Source organism: Anneissia japonica, unplaced genomic scaffold (genome assembly GCF_011630105.1).
Source record: "Anneissia japonica isolate Jap-2015-1 unplaced genomic scaffold, ASM1163010v1 scaffold284800_len683186_cov164, whole genome shotgun sequence".
In the NCBI taxonomy this organism is placed as follows: domain Eukaryota; kingdom Metazoa; phylum Echinodermata; class Crinoidea; order Comatulida; family Comatulidae; genus Anneissia; species Anneissia japonica.
This window is the reverse complement of record NW_022711393.1, coordinates 290,569-304,376: the sequence shown is the minus strand read 5'-3', so window position 1 is coordinate 304,376 and position 13,808 is coordinate 290,569. Positions and strand designations below refer to the sequence as shown.

At 37.5% G+C, this 13,808-nt stretch overlaps 1 protein-coding gene and 1 long non-coding RNA gene across 5 annotated transcripts; one reads left to right on the top strand and one right to left on the bottom strand.

Moving 5' to 3' along the window:
* Positions 1–411: 411 nt before the first annotated feature.
* Positions 412–5,970, bottom strand: LOC117107476 (lysophospholipid acyltransferase 7-like). 3 transcript variants are annotated; one of them, XM_033249176.1, is made up of 8 exons: positions 5,872–5,970; positions 5,541–5,700; positions 4,543–4,669; positions 3,709–3,874; positions 2,789–2,984; positions 2,182–2,343; positions 1,323–1,487; positions 412–1,124 (listed from the first exon to the last, which is right to left on the bottom strand). In XM_033249176.1, exons 1-8 carry the CDS (start codon positions 5,909–5,911, stop codon positions 737–739), a joined length of 1,404 nt encoding a protein of 467 aa, XP_033105067.1. In that variant the 5' UTR covers positions 5,912–5,970; the 3' UTR covers positions 412–736. The 3 variants fall into 3 exon arrangements, with proteins under 3 accessions (XP_033105067.1, XP_033105069.1, XP_033105066.1); XM_033249178.1 differs by having other exon boundaries at positions 5,797–5,895; XM_033249175.1 differs by having other exon boundaries at positions 5,541–5,911.
* Positions 1,020–13,702, top strand: LOC117107477. 2 transcript variants are annotated; one of them, XR_004445243.1, is made up of 4 exons: positions 1,020–1,152; positions 9,049–9,285; positions 11,896–12,715; positions 13,162–13,702. It is a non-coding gene; the product is annotated as an uncharacterized LOC117107477 (long non-coding RNA). The 2 variants fall into 2 exon arrangements; XR_004445242.1 differs by lacking the exon at positions 1,020–1,152 and adding an exon at positions 5,954–6,067.
* The last annotated feature ends 106 nt before the right edge of the window (positions 13,703–13,808 follow it).

The window sequence follows — 13,808 nt, the reverse complement described above, 5'->3', positions numbered from 1 at the left end:
AGGTCTGCGTGGTCACAAATGAATCAAAAGAATTTTCAGCACTCTGTTGAGGTTTATTACCCAGGGAGGAGCTTTGACCGATGGAGGGTGTGCACCACCCCAGCCCTGCCATGGTCGGGCCTGAGGCAAGAAGATTTATGGTTATGGCACTCTATTAATATTTGAATGCAATTTTCCTTTATTAATAACAATTTTAGGGGGCTGGCTGGCTCCCCCACTCCCTGAATTTTGGTTTGTTTGCACTACCAGTGCATTGTGCTGACATTATATTTCTTTTCCACTAGCTAGGGAGTTTTAAACTGTAGACAGTAGTAATTTGGAACCATGCTAATTTGTTTAGAACATTTTCTGCAAAAATATATAGTTTGCTTCACATTACAGAAAAATGAATTTAAAGATGTTCAAACATCATCAATATGTGATCACGGCTCTTTATTCAATTTTATTCATTTGACATAAAATATAAAATAGAGAATGATCAAAAAAACCCAGTACTGTATTGCCAAAATATGGGAGACACTTAAAAATGCAATATATACATAAATGATAAGCACACCTTTTAAAAATATGCATTTAATATTAAAATAATTATTTATAATAGGTATATTTACAAAAATGTCCAGATTACCATTTCATAATTCTCACCTTTTTATTTTATAAAACTGCTTTACAAATAGACATTGTAAATTAGTGCTGGCAACGAGTCTGATAAGCATCATAATACAGTAATAAGTTGTTAATCTGTTTTCTTCCCAATACTATCGCTTACTTTCTCTATGCTTTCCTTTGCTTCTTTTAGCTTTCGATAACTTTGTTTTGGTTTGAATACCAAACCAACAATGATAAACAAAGCGCTAAAGAGGTGTGGAATGAAATAAACCGATTTCCAGAATCGTATCGTGTCATTCCAGGTTAAGAGAAGAAATCCCATGGCAAGGTAGTCCAGTCCTCTGCTACGGAAGAACCAGTTGAGTTTACGGTACACTCTGGCATTTTCATCTGTACGAAATGCCTGTATCATAACATCCTCTGCTGTTAGCATTATGGGAATGGTCAGAAAGCTAAGGAAGTAACCAGGATGAATACCATGCCAGAAAGCACTCACCAACAACGTTATAGATGTTCTGAAACAGAGGAAAGAAAGAAAAAAGGGTAATGTACATATTCATTATTCCTGATTAAATGAAGAGCATCATGCTTGTATGTTTGTCTAGTAAAACGCTAAAGATAAAATAAATTGTAAAAATGGTTCTAAGACAGTGTCCAGTTCTTCAAAGGGTGTTTAAAATCCATCAACAAGATGAAAAAACCCAATTCCTCACCTTAGAGACTTTATTGGACATCTTATATAAATATAGTGTTTTAGCCACCACTGGACGGTCATATTCCAGTAGCGCATTGCATCACGCAGTGTGGACGTGGTGTCACAGTTGTAGCCATCAATGTTACGGATTGTATCAAAGTTGTACTCATAATTTGTTGACTCGCTGAAAAAATGAATAGAGAAATATGAATACAGTAATTAGTCTAGTAAAGTACATATTATTAGCTCCGATCAGAAGCTCTAGAAACACTTGGCTGATTGATTAATAGATCTTTTTAGCTCTACTGCCTCTATTGTACTGCCCTCATGAGGCTAATTGATTAATAACTTATTAATAGATCTTTTTTAACTCTAATGCCTCTATTATACTGCCCTCATGGGGAGCTCCAGAAACACTTGGCTGATTGCTTAATAGATCTTGTTTAACTCTACTGCTTCTATTAATAATGGCCTCATCGAAGCATTCAAGATTACGAGAACTTGTTTAACATGGGCTTTGCAGGAGGGTGGGTAGCAATTTTTTACTACCCAGTATTGAAGTGGGGGAGCTGATAGGAGGTGCAAAGTTGAAGTGGGGAGGGGGCTCGATGATCAGTTGAGGGGTGCTAATTTGCAAAATAAGGTGATTTTAGGTGATTTTTAACTACTTGACCATGATTTTTTGGGGGGGATAATGGGGCGACGCGAGTGATTTTTGGAGGGGCGAGTGATTTTTGGAGGGGCGTGCGCCCTAGATATGCAACTGTTACTACCCCTATCTTTTGGGCCATAGCCATAGTAAATCTCATGGTAGGAAATAATGATTCTGATGTATTGAGAAAAAAGCTTAAGCTTTGTTATTTACTTCACCCTCTTACCTGTCTTGAGGTACAGATTGAGTAGGACCTTGAGCACACTTAGGGTTGGTTTCTTTAGGATATGCGCCAAGACCAGCTAAAATGCAAACAACTTCCGATAGAACCCATGCAGAAAACATTCGGAGCCTGAACACAATAAACACGGGAACCATGAAAAGGTATCTGAAAAATATTAATGTTGCAAGTGAAAAAAAGACTAAAAAGCCAACAGACACCCTTAAAACATGTTTTGTGGTAAAATAGGAAGAACATTAAAATACATCATGGTAGCAAATGTGTTATACAACACCTGTATATATAATTATTCTATTAATTTGATTGGTTGAAAACAGGTCACATAAAATTGATTGATGAATATTCTATGGTTATTTAAGTACTAACTAGTCAACGATTATTGAATAGTACTTTTTCATTTCCAAGACGAAAAAAATTTCAAATGCAACGTGAGCAAGAATAATTTGCCTAGCAATTTGAAGTTTTATTGAACTCAGCTGCGCTTTGTTTGAACATAATATCCAACCTTTCACCTCGTGAAATATTCTACTCCACTGCACTCATAAACATTCATTATTTGTATAATATACACCATGGTGTCAATCAGACCTACCTGTACCAAAAAGGATTATCGTAGAACGCATCTGTCCGGAGATAGTCAATAACGAAGTACTGAGAAAGAATGAGGTAGGCGCCACCATATGGTATAATGTACTTAAGACGATGTACTGCCGGCTTAAGTGTTGGTATATTAACACCCTGTTTCTGGTTGATCATATCTGCATAAACTTTATACTTGTAATATGGTCCTTGAAGAATTAAAAAAGAAAAAGAAATTTTCAGAAAGTAAGTTATGTATATACAGAATCAACAGTTAACACCTCATCTGGAGGGCAAGGTAATTAGACAAAGTGTCTTTTACAAAGACACATGCATTATTATTATTATTATTATATGATATTTGCAGGTCCTGAACTTGTTCCTTCTTGAACCAGAGTTATAGGGCATGTGCCCCCTCCCCCAACAGTTTCCCTCCTACTAAAGAGAAAAAAATTATGGTCAAGCAGTTCAATAGTCCTCTCTTATCCTTTTTTGCCAGCTAGCACCCCCTCACTTAGGCCCAGCGGTAAGGCAAAGGCGCGCCGCTAATTACAGCCTTAACATCAGCGCTTGCTCCAGCCGCTTTTCTCCCTGGGTTCGGTTGGTAGAACCAAGTCTCTCGAATAAGGACATAAAATGGTAGTCCAGTGTACACATCTGGCTTGTGTGCATGTGAAAGAACCCATTGCATCTTTCGGAAAAGTAGAGGGGTTACCCCGATACTATGGTTCATTTCTGCCCCTGTCATTGTGGAATGTGAACATGTAGCTAATATAAGTGCCTCTTTACAGCCAGTAGTCATAAACTACGACCATACGCAAATCAGCACAAATGAGTTATGGGTTATTCTCCTACATTTATGTTTAATCATTGAGCCCTACCACTCCACCCTCTTCAACCAGCCCCCATTTTAAGACTCTTAGTGATGCTCACCTGTTAAAATCCCAATATAACAATATGCATACATGAACACATCCAGCATTCCAGGTGTGTCAATAACTGCCATCAGGGTTCTGTTGTCTACGTCTTTTTTCTCAGACTTTGAGATTTCTTCCTTTGCTTTCCATGAGTCTTGTACTTCAAATGCTATTCCAACCATCTGGTAAAAGGTACAAAACATTAATTTAAATTGCTTCTCATGTAGTTATCAGTTTTAAGTTAAAAATTTAAAGAAAGGAGAAGAAAAAAATATGCTCTTTCTACATTCACTGTACATATTATTTTGATCAACTGGCTGGTAATTAAATTAAAGTTTTCTTTTATAGTGTAAGTGGCGAAAAAAAAAAAATTGTTTCAACCTATGTATAATAATTTTTTGACACATATGCTTTGAATGTTTAATACAATTGTATGTATCAATAAAAATGTAAATTTATTTAAAAAGTGGTTAAGCTGTATACTGTAGCCCAGTGGTGGTTCCAGAAATTTGCCAACTTCGGGTCTGAACCAAAAGGCTGACTAATGCCTCGTCCGGGTCTCGGAATTAAAAATCCCTGTTGGGTTCACAGGGAGATTTTTTTTATGATTTAGTATGGCTGTGCGTCGGATGAGGGAGTCCAGGCCTGCCCAACGGGAGGCCAAATTCCCCCTGCCCCCTTGGTGCTACAACTGGGTGGTCCCCTTCCAATCCCTCTGGTCCACACATGGATTTTTTTCTCACGAATAAAAAACTTCTAAATAAGATCGAGAATGAAATTTAAAAGAATTAATGAATTCTGCACAATCAAGTTCATATTGCAAAATACATTCTAATGCACTATACCATACCCTCAATGTTAGCAATAGCTGAACCACATTTGAGAACGAAGTCGGTGCTGGCAATCCGAAGTAATGCGTTGTGCGGAAGAAAGCAAGATAGGTGAACACGAACACAAACGACAATGTTGGGCAATGTCTATAAAAGAATATGAATAAACTTCAGTGATAAATATGGACCAAAAGAGGGAATGCAGTACCCACTGTAAGGGTGAATAAGAAAATGCTCGAATAAGCGCCGCTCTCGACTAAGCGCTGCTCCTGTATAACCGCCGCACCCAACATGACTTTTTCGTTAAGCGCTGCTTTTGAATAAGCGCTGCAGCGAGTATATATTATCCATGTGTGTGATGAAACAGGGTTTTAAATTCAAATGTATACAGTGTTAATTAAAATGAAAAAATAAACACAAAGTAGACAGGCATTTCATATAAACATTTTTTTTTACGATGACAGAACCTATGATAGGCCTACTGAACTATGGGAAAACATGAAATAGGTAACATGGAAACGGACAAGGAAATATTTTTTTTATAAGTGCCTCTATCGAATAAGCGCCGCTCTCAAACAAGCGCCGCACTGAAGCCTCCAAAAATTTTATAAGCAGAGTGGTGCTTATTCAAGCATTTACGGTATGCAGAAATGTAATACTAATAGGCCTATATAGACTCTAGGCCTATCCAATCCTGATTTTCGTCGTTGAGTAGTATCAAAACTAAATAGATTTACACAAGAAATTTAGTAGGACTATTTATATGCTAGATTAGGATTTGATAAAGAATACTACAGTACTAACAACTCTACTATATTTCCATACTGACAGTGTAAGTAATACCAGGGAGTTGTTATAGTCACTATAACAACTCCCTGGTAATACAGTAGGCCCTAGGCTAGCCTACTAGCCTAGTACTATGGGCCTAGCTAGGCCTCGGAAGCAACAATTTATTCATTTATTTCCATTCCCATATTATACCATAACACATTAGAGCTGAAGAACCATTTGTACGTACCTTTTATTTGAAAACTTGATAATTAATGAATTTACAAACGTGGTTACAAGTGAATGAAACATATTCATTCGACAAACAACGGCGACCATCCCGAGTCCTGCACCGGTGCAGATCCATTTCTTTTGGTTCGGAGTTGTAGCTCGTCGTTGTATCACATAGCCTAGAGGCATAGAAATAATTAGCATCAGCAAATATATAAATTCATCTTGGCTCATGATTAATATGAATCAGAAAAGTATTAACAAATGGTCAATACCACATTTGGTCCAGCCAGCGAGGTAAAAAAAAGCCTAAAATACGTAGGCTACGCTAGCCTAAAAAAACAGCTGACCTCGATTCTTACTGTCCAAAATATAATATGTCAAAAACATCGCCCTCTAGAGACCGACTAAAAGCAAAGCAGCATGCACAAGGTCAAGGTCAACTACTGTACCACGTGCACGAACAACAACTAGGCGGCCTAGGGCCTATGGCTAGGGTTTCTTTAAAAAAAAAAACCCAACTGCTTCAGTTTAAACTTCAACATGGTAAGTAACTCTAGTTAAGGAGATAGAAGTAATGCTTTAAATAATACTGAACGCTAGGGTATATAAATAGGCCCTAGGTAGAAGGCCTAGAAGGCTATGCTGCATGCATGGCCTGGGTACTACACTACCTAGGGCCTAGTACTACTAGGCCTAGGCTACAGGTATTTGTGTTGTGTGGTGTGCTTGTGCGTCCAGAAAATTGACACCTGGGGAACAGGTTTTTTTACAAACTATGAAGCATGGAGGTAGTGAACTGGAGAAACAACCAGGGGCGGTGCCAGGAATTCACTGACAAGCAAGGGGTCCAGAGGTTTCCGACTGGTGTCTGGGCTTCTTTTCCCCTGGACCCGCCACTAGCGAAGCCTCTGGAAACAATATGAATTCAGTCCTTCGACGATCATTGTGACTGCGCAGATAAGAATCTGTGGTCACGCGACGTATAATCAACCCTTTGTTCCTAACTGAGTTGCCGATACTGTATAATAAAAAAAAAAAACCATTAACCTCGGTATCGCACATCAATTCCTTCAGGCAAGTATGCAAACAAATACATCCGAGGTCAAAAATTCCTAGTTAGTCTGAAGGCAGCGAATGCACAGGTCTCGCTTCACTGGTTTCGTCACATTACTGGATTTCGCATCGCTTGATTTTCCCATCACTGATTAGTATTAATTAACACATGCAGTACTTCCACGCCAGCTTAAAATCCAGCCATCATTAATAATCTTACCAATATTATAAATTTACGTAAACTCTGTCTGCTCAGACTTAAAAACCATTATAGGTATATGATACTGTACACCACTGACAACAAGTTTGCAGCCATGTTTTGTGAGCTGTTTACATCTGATAATTACAGCATTACCTCACTTTAAGTCTATGGAATACTTAGCCAGACTGTAATATATCCACTTCTTATGTTTAGTTAGCCGATTTTATCATTGGTGATTACAGTGGGAAAACCACACGAGAAGTTTTAATAATACAATAATTCAAATAAATAAAGATTTTATTGTCTCTTTGATCTTGCTGACTACTGTATGGCATGTTTCTTTACACACTAGCCCGTAAATGCTCGAATACATTTAGAGAGGCTTCAGTGTGGCGCTTATTTGAGAGCTTATTAAAAAAATATTTTGGCATGGTGCTTTCCATGCTCGTTCCCATGTTGCCTATCTCACATGTTCCCGTAGGTCATTAGCCTATCACAAGTCTTTCGTCATCGTAAATAAACGTTTATAACTGAAATGCTTGTGTCTTCATTCTGTTATTTATTCATTTCAACATACACCTTGTATTTAAAACCCTGTTTCTCAAAGTCTTTCATTACACACAAGGAAATATAATACACTCTCGATAATGCCCCAGCGCTTATTCAAGGAAAAAATGGTTTGGTGCTTCGCTTATTCCAGCATTTACAGTATTATAATAATAGTTTTCTACAGCTGAAGTTGTTGGGCTGCTTTTTATCTTCGAAAGGAGACACAGCTGACATATGACATCCAAAGCAAATGAATAAAATGTTATTTTATTATGCAATACTGTACATTTTCATGGAACCTTATTTTTATTAATAAGCCATCATCAACATGCACACATACACAGTTAATTTGTCATGTTATAGGCCTATACATTATTAGCTTTTGTTCATATAAAACAGTAGACTGTACCTATTTGTTGACTTTTTTAATAATTATTTATAAAATTAAAACAGCAAATTACTTCTGAAATTGTGCTAGGGTCTGCGTCTATTCCATAGGCCTCAAAACATACATACGTACGACTCGAAACTAATTGTGAATTTTATAATAAAACATGGGCAAGAACAGTATAGCTGTATGACGACCATATGACAACTGCCTCATACAGTCACGCACTAGGAAACTTTGGGCGATCTGACGTCATCACAGCCAAGCACATTTTGCCCATCCATCATGACCTCACGAAAAAAATTAACCAGTTAGCGGGTAGAGTTTAGGAGGCACAACCTAATGTTTACACGAAGAATGTGTTGTTTAGAAAAAAAATGTCAGACCGAAAATGCAGGTAAAAACAATATAAAAGCATGAAACATACAATCCAGTTTGATATTCACATTTTACGGCGATCCTGTCGTGTCTACCACAACTGGTACAACTAGTACCAGCGTAGGCCTGGGTTAGCTTGTGCTAGGCTTAAAATCTTCACATCGGTGATTTTTTTCGTCGGCGTTGGGCAGCTGCACGCCGCTGTTTACGTTGGCATTGCCGAATGTTGCGTTAATTTTGAAGGCTGATTCATTTCCATCATTTTATTCACTATAATATGTGGTTGGATTGTATTATTAAATGCACTGCTGAAATCTATGAATAACGGCCGTTGTTGGTTTCTCAAGGTGGTCAACAATACCATGTAGGTAACATAGTATTGCATCATCCACTCCCCGTTTACTTTAATGAAAATATCAGATAACAGATGTTTCAAAACTATTTTTCCAGACGTTTCATCATTGTACTAGTTAATGCCACCAGGCGGTAGTCATTAAGCGACATAACAGTTTTTTTCCCCAGGAACTGGTGTGATATGAACAATTCCCTTCATTAACAGACAACTGAAAAATTTTACTAAAAATTGGAGCTAGTTCATTACAACAGTATTTAAGAACTTTTTTGGAAGTATGGTCTGGACCTAGCTGAGGCTTTGTTTCTTTACTAAATATCCCTCTAAATACACTTTCAGAAATATGTATTTCCTCACTATCTTTATCATACATTAGTTTAGCTTTTAGACTTTTCATTTCATTGCTAAATCATTGTTCAAATCTGTAGTACATTGAGTTCATTAACAAATTCATATGTAGCTTCGGTTTTGTTGTTCTTCAGTTTAAACCCAGTGATCTGTTCCAGGCCTTTCAATGCCATTCTAAACGTCATTACTTTTAAATTTCTCCTCAATTTTCTGTTTATCCAATTTAATTTGTCGGTCAATTTCTTTTATTTCAGCTTTACAAGATCATGATTATTTTGGAGAAAGGCAATTTACTTTTCCTTGCGGAGCAGTTCCAGATCTTATGACACCCATGCTTAGTTAATGGTGTACTAAACTTTGTCGGTGCAAGAATGGATGTAGTCTGTTACAACGTTTACTGTTTCGTCAATATAAGCGTGCTGGAACACATCCCAGTTTGTGGATTCAAAACTCCTGCGCAGGTTCCGTATTGCTTCCTCATTCCAACGGTGGTAAGTTGTGATCCGTGGCTTTCGTTTTTTTTGTTTAATCCTTTGTTTATAACAAGGGGGCAGTATGTACAGTAGAATAATCAGACTTTCCAATATTTCCAATAATATGTATTTTGTAGGCAGGGCTGGAAATCAAGGGTTATTTGGTCGACCTGATTTGAAAGGAATTCAACTTGGTCGCTCTCAAAGTAGTTTCATAAGCGCTGGAAAGGCGGTTTCCTTCCAAATCTCAATTGTTTACAACTTGTACAGCCCATGATTTTCAGCCAGGCAGTATGCAAAACAAGCTACCATTCATTTTACGTTTACTGTATTGACCAATCAGCACAAGCTAGACTGTTAAAGTGTGACATACACTAAAGCCATGTCGATGTGTGCTCATCTTCTATAAGCAATCTCCGTCAAATCGAACAAGACTGTGGTGTAAAAATATCAGCTTTGACAATTTTTTACTGTTTTATTGAGTGCTACACTTACCTGTACCTTTCCATTGTGAACATTTCCTTTCTTATTTGTTCATAAAATAAAATACCTTTATTTCGAACGATCGTCTTTTGACTACTCATACAATGTAAACGGCCTACAATTTAGCAATAACAAAAATTTAACACTAAATAGGTCCTAAATAAACACAGGTAGACATCATCTGGATCGACTGAATATTATATTCCAAGAGGGGCGATATCTTTTAACACTGCGGCCAACCCTTAATAAGTGGACAGGGACACTTTTCTTGTGTGCCAAATGGTCAGATAACCCCTATTATGGGGACACTTACTTTTTTTATATATGTATCGCAACCATTACAACAGTAAAAATAAGAGCAATTCACTCAACTTTATATATTGACACATTTTGACACAATTTTTGAGCAACTTGTTAAGGAACTTTTATCGCTTTCTAACTATTATCACTTTCTGCTGCTGTTCGTCAAGGCCAAGCCTTTGTTGGACTACATAATAATAATAATGATGATAATAATAATAATAATAATAATAATAATAATAATAATAATAATGATATTTTAACTGAAGTTGAAGGGCAAAAAGAATTTTGAATCAAGTAAAATAATCCATCTTTGTTTGGTAGTTAGTTCGGTGTGTTTAAGTATGTTTTGTGGTTTTGCTTGTATCTGTTAAAGTGGGGTTCTGTTCTCACCTTAATGATTTGATTGAATTTTGTATTTTGAGAATTTGTCCAATTTCATATGTGGTTTTTATTTTAATTGTTCTGGCATATGTATGAATAAATTGTCTGTTTTAATGAATTTGTTCTATTGTTTTAAAGTTCTTCTAGGCCTACTACTTTACTTCTCTGTTACGCAGATTTTTTGAATAAATGAAAATTGAAGTTGTATGTAATATGAAAATTAAATTTTGAAATTTGAGCAATAGACCAGAATTTTCTCCCGAAATCCTTGGGAGTGAATATCGCTAAGGCCGAAAACCCATATTAAGGGGGAAATTTCACGTTTTTGGTTAGTGTCTCCCGAATAGGGGTACCCCCTATTAAGTGAACAGTTTTTTGGCCCTGAAGTGTCCTCTTAATAGGGGTTCTACCGTAATTGCCTTCTCAGCAGATAAGCAACAGTGTTCTCCATGGATTAAGCATGACATCAATGTGGATTTTCTATTTTTTCCCATTTTTATACTAATTAGCCTGTATTAGATTAGGGTTTTATGTAAAATTTTGGGTACACACTAGGGGGATAGTAGTAGATATTCGTGAAAAAAATCAGAAAAATCGCCAGTGACGGCGTTCGCAAATGTATTACTGTAACTTCTATACACACAGTCCTGTGGTGTTTTCTGGGTTTGGGTTCAGACAGTTAAATGTGTGTTGAATATTGACAATTTGCTTCAGATTTACACTGCTGTTATCTATGGACCAATGGTAGTGGTGGAGGGCTTATTGTTGGCTGTCGCATGTCTAGGGTGTGCAAGGGAAGGGTGAGGTGCGCAGAATCATAATTACTGCCGATGGGACTGTCTGTACCATATAGTATTACTAATTAGTACAGTAGCATAGGGGTGGTGATTGGCATGGTGGGGGGTGGGGAGGGTGTGTGAAGAAGAAATTGTTTAGTATTATTATATCTTCGCCTCTGTCTAGGCATTTTATTCCACCATTTTTACCAGGGTTCTCTTTTGGACTTTCTGGAACTTACTTTTTGCGAAATTTTGGAGTCACCGCTACACAAATACAAAAGAATTTCTGTTCAGTAAGCCCCTTGGATCCCCTGTCCAGTCATCACTGGAAATAATTCATTGAGCAATGTAATTTACATATTCCATCTGTCCGGCTTTTGGTAGAATTGTTCCACTCTCATGAGCTAATTGTGCCCCATTCTCTTCTTCAAAATAACGAATATATGAAGGACTTTATAGTTTAGTTCTGCTGATATACTGTATACAGTAAATATATACTTTGCAAGACTACCTCATTCTGTTCACCTGCCCATTGGAAATTTTAGTGTTATCATACAACTTTGTTTACCACAACTTTATATTCCTCTCCTGATATATTTCTTTGTGTGTATTTTATACATGTTCAAGTTTATGTTTGTTAGAAAGGTTTCTACATTTTCTGTTTATTTCATTCTCATTCCAGGAGAGAAACAATAATTGTGCAAGAAACCACGCCACTGATTAGGAACAATTGTGTAAGGTAATGAGGAGCAATTTTCCAAGATACCACACCACTGATGAGGGCCAATGGTGCGAGATACCACACCACTGATGAGGGCCAATGGTGCGAGATACCACACCACTGATGAGGACCAATGGTGTAATATATCACACCACTAATGAGGACCAGTAATGCTATGTACCACACCACTGATGAGGACCAATGGTGCAAGATACCACACCACTAATGAGGACCAGGACCAATGGTGCAAGACACCACACCACTAATGAGGACCAGGACCAATGGTGCAAGATACCACACCACTAATGAGGACCAGGACCAATGGTGCAAGATACCACACCACTAATGAGGACCAGGACCAGTGGTGCAAGATACCACACCACTAATGAGGACCAGTAATGCTATGTACCACTCCACTGATGAGGACCAATGGTGCAAGGTACCACACCACTAATGAGGACCAATGGTGCAAGATACTACACCACTAATGAGGACCAGGACCAATGGTGCAAGATACCACACCACTAATGAGGACCAGTAATGCTATGTACCACACCACTGATGAGGAACAATGTTGCGAGATACCACACCACTAATGAGGACCAATGGTGCAAGATAGCTTAAGTAACTGAGAAAAAAATGCATTACATTCGAAAGAGTAGCAACTGAGTGGTACCACATGTCATCACCACCTCGGATAGTTTTGCAGATGATGTTGAGGAGGAGCAGTTGAAGATTACACCCAATGACAGTGATGAAGAACCAGATGTTTGGAAAGATGGTGAGATTTTTATTTGTACTGTGTTTCACATGGACAAAATCACCAATGTGTGTCATATAATGGTCAACACAGTGCGGTACACGTGGCCAAACTGTGTGTAGTGGGCTCATGTTAAATCAACCAGTTCTGCCTGTTGCCTAGATTCTAATTGCCTATGTTTTTTGGCGTGCTGTAGCCTGTAGGTTATTTGCTTTGTGCTTACTGTGGTACTACTTTAGTTTGTTCTTCATATATGAACATAACCAGCCCTCATCGCCCATAAAACAATTTCATGTTATGTCTAAAAATCTTGAATATGAGGTGGTTTTACCAGCGCAGACATTTTATTGTTGTGAAATGTGCCTGCAGGCAAATTGCTGACAGAAAGTGCATTGCTTGTAAATTAGACTTGTGCTGATGCATTTTCTCTTCAGTTATTTAATTTTTTTAATTGTTTGTTTTTGCAGATCCACTGTGAATTCTCAAGTCGTCACTGAAATTGTGATTGGTGAGGCAGCTGAAGTTCTCGTTGATAATCCTTCACCTACATCCGTAACACGTGATAGAAAACTGGTATCTTTGTAGATTAACAGTGAAATTTTCTACACATTGTTAAAGTGGAATTTCAAATGGATGTTTAAATTATATTTAAAAATTTAAATATCACTATCTGTAGTACAGTATATTCCATTTTTATGAATTAGTATATTTATGCGAATTTACACGCTTTGCATGTCATAACTTGCCTGTAAAATTGTCTTATTATACAACTATCTCATATTTATTGGTTTTCAGTTCTCGCTTCTTTTTCTTGTTCTATGGCAAAAAATCTTTTTTTCTCTTTTATTTGATGCCATTTCAAGCAACACTACAACCAGACTCTGAAGTTAGGCCTGCACGGTCAATCTTCCATGTAATAATTAGGCCTAGGCCTAGAAGAAATCCGTCCGCGCATATCGGAAAATAAGGGCCGATTTAATAATAATAATAATATGGTCGACTTATAGAGTGCGGAAGCAGGTCAACTTGGCCCAAGTCAACTCGGTCCCAAGTAGTCAACTCGGCCCCAAGTAGTCAACTCGGCCCCAATTATACTGAATCTGTCTCTTATACA

What these genes read in the sequence shown, in the direction of transcription:
- LOC117107476 (XM_033249175.1), bottom strand. Translation starts at nt 5,755, where the DNA reads ATGAGCCAAGATGAATTTATATATTTGCTGATGCTAATTATTTCTATG. An exon ending in TTATATTGGGATTTTAACAG is followed by an intron (nt 2,985 to 3,708) that starts GTGAGCATCACT and finishes TAATTCTTCAAG; the next exon opens with GACCATATTACAAGTATAAA. An exon ending in GATAATCCTTTTTGGTACAG is followed by an intron (nt 2,344 to 2,788) that starts GTAGGTCTGATT and finishes AATATTTTTCAG; the next exon opens with ATACCTTTTCATGGTTCCCG.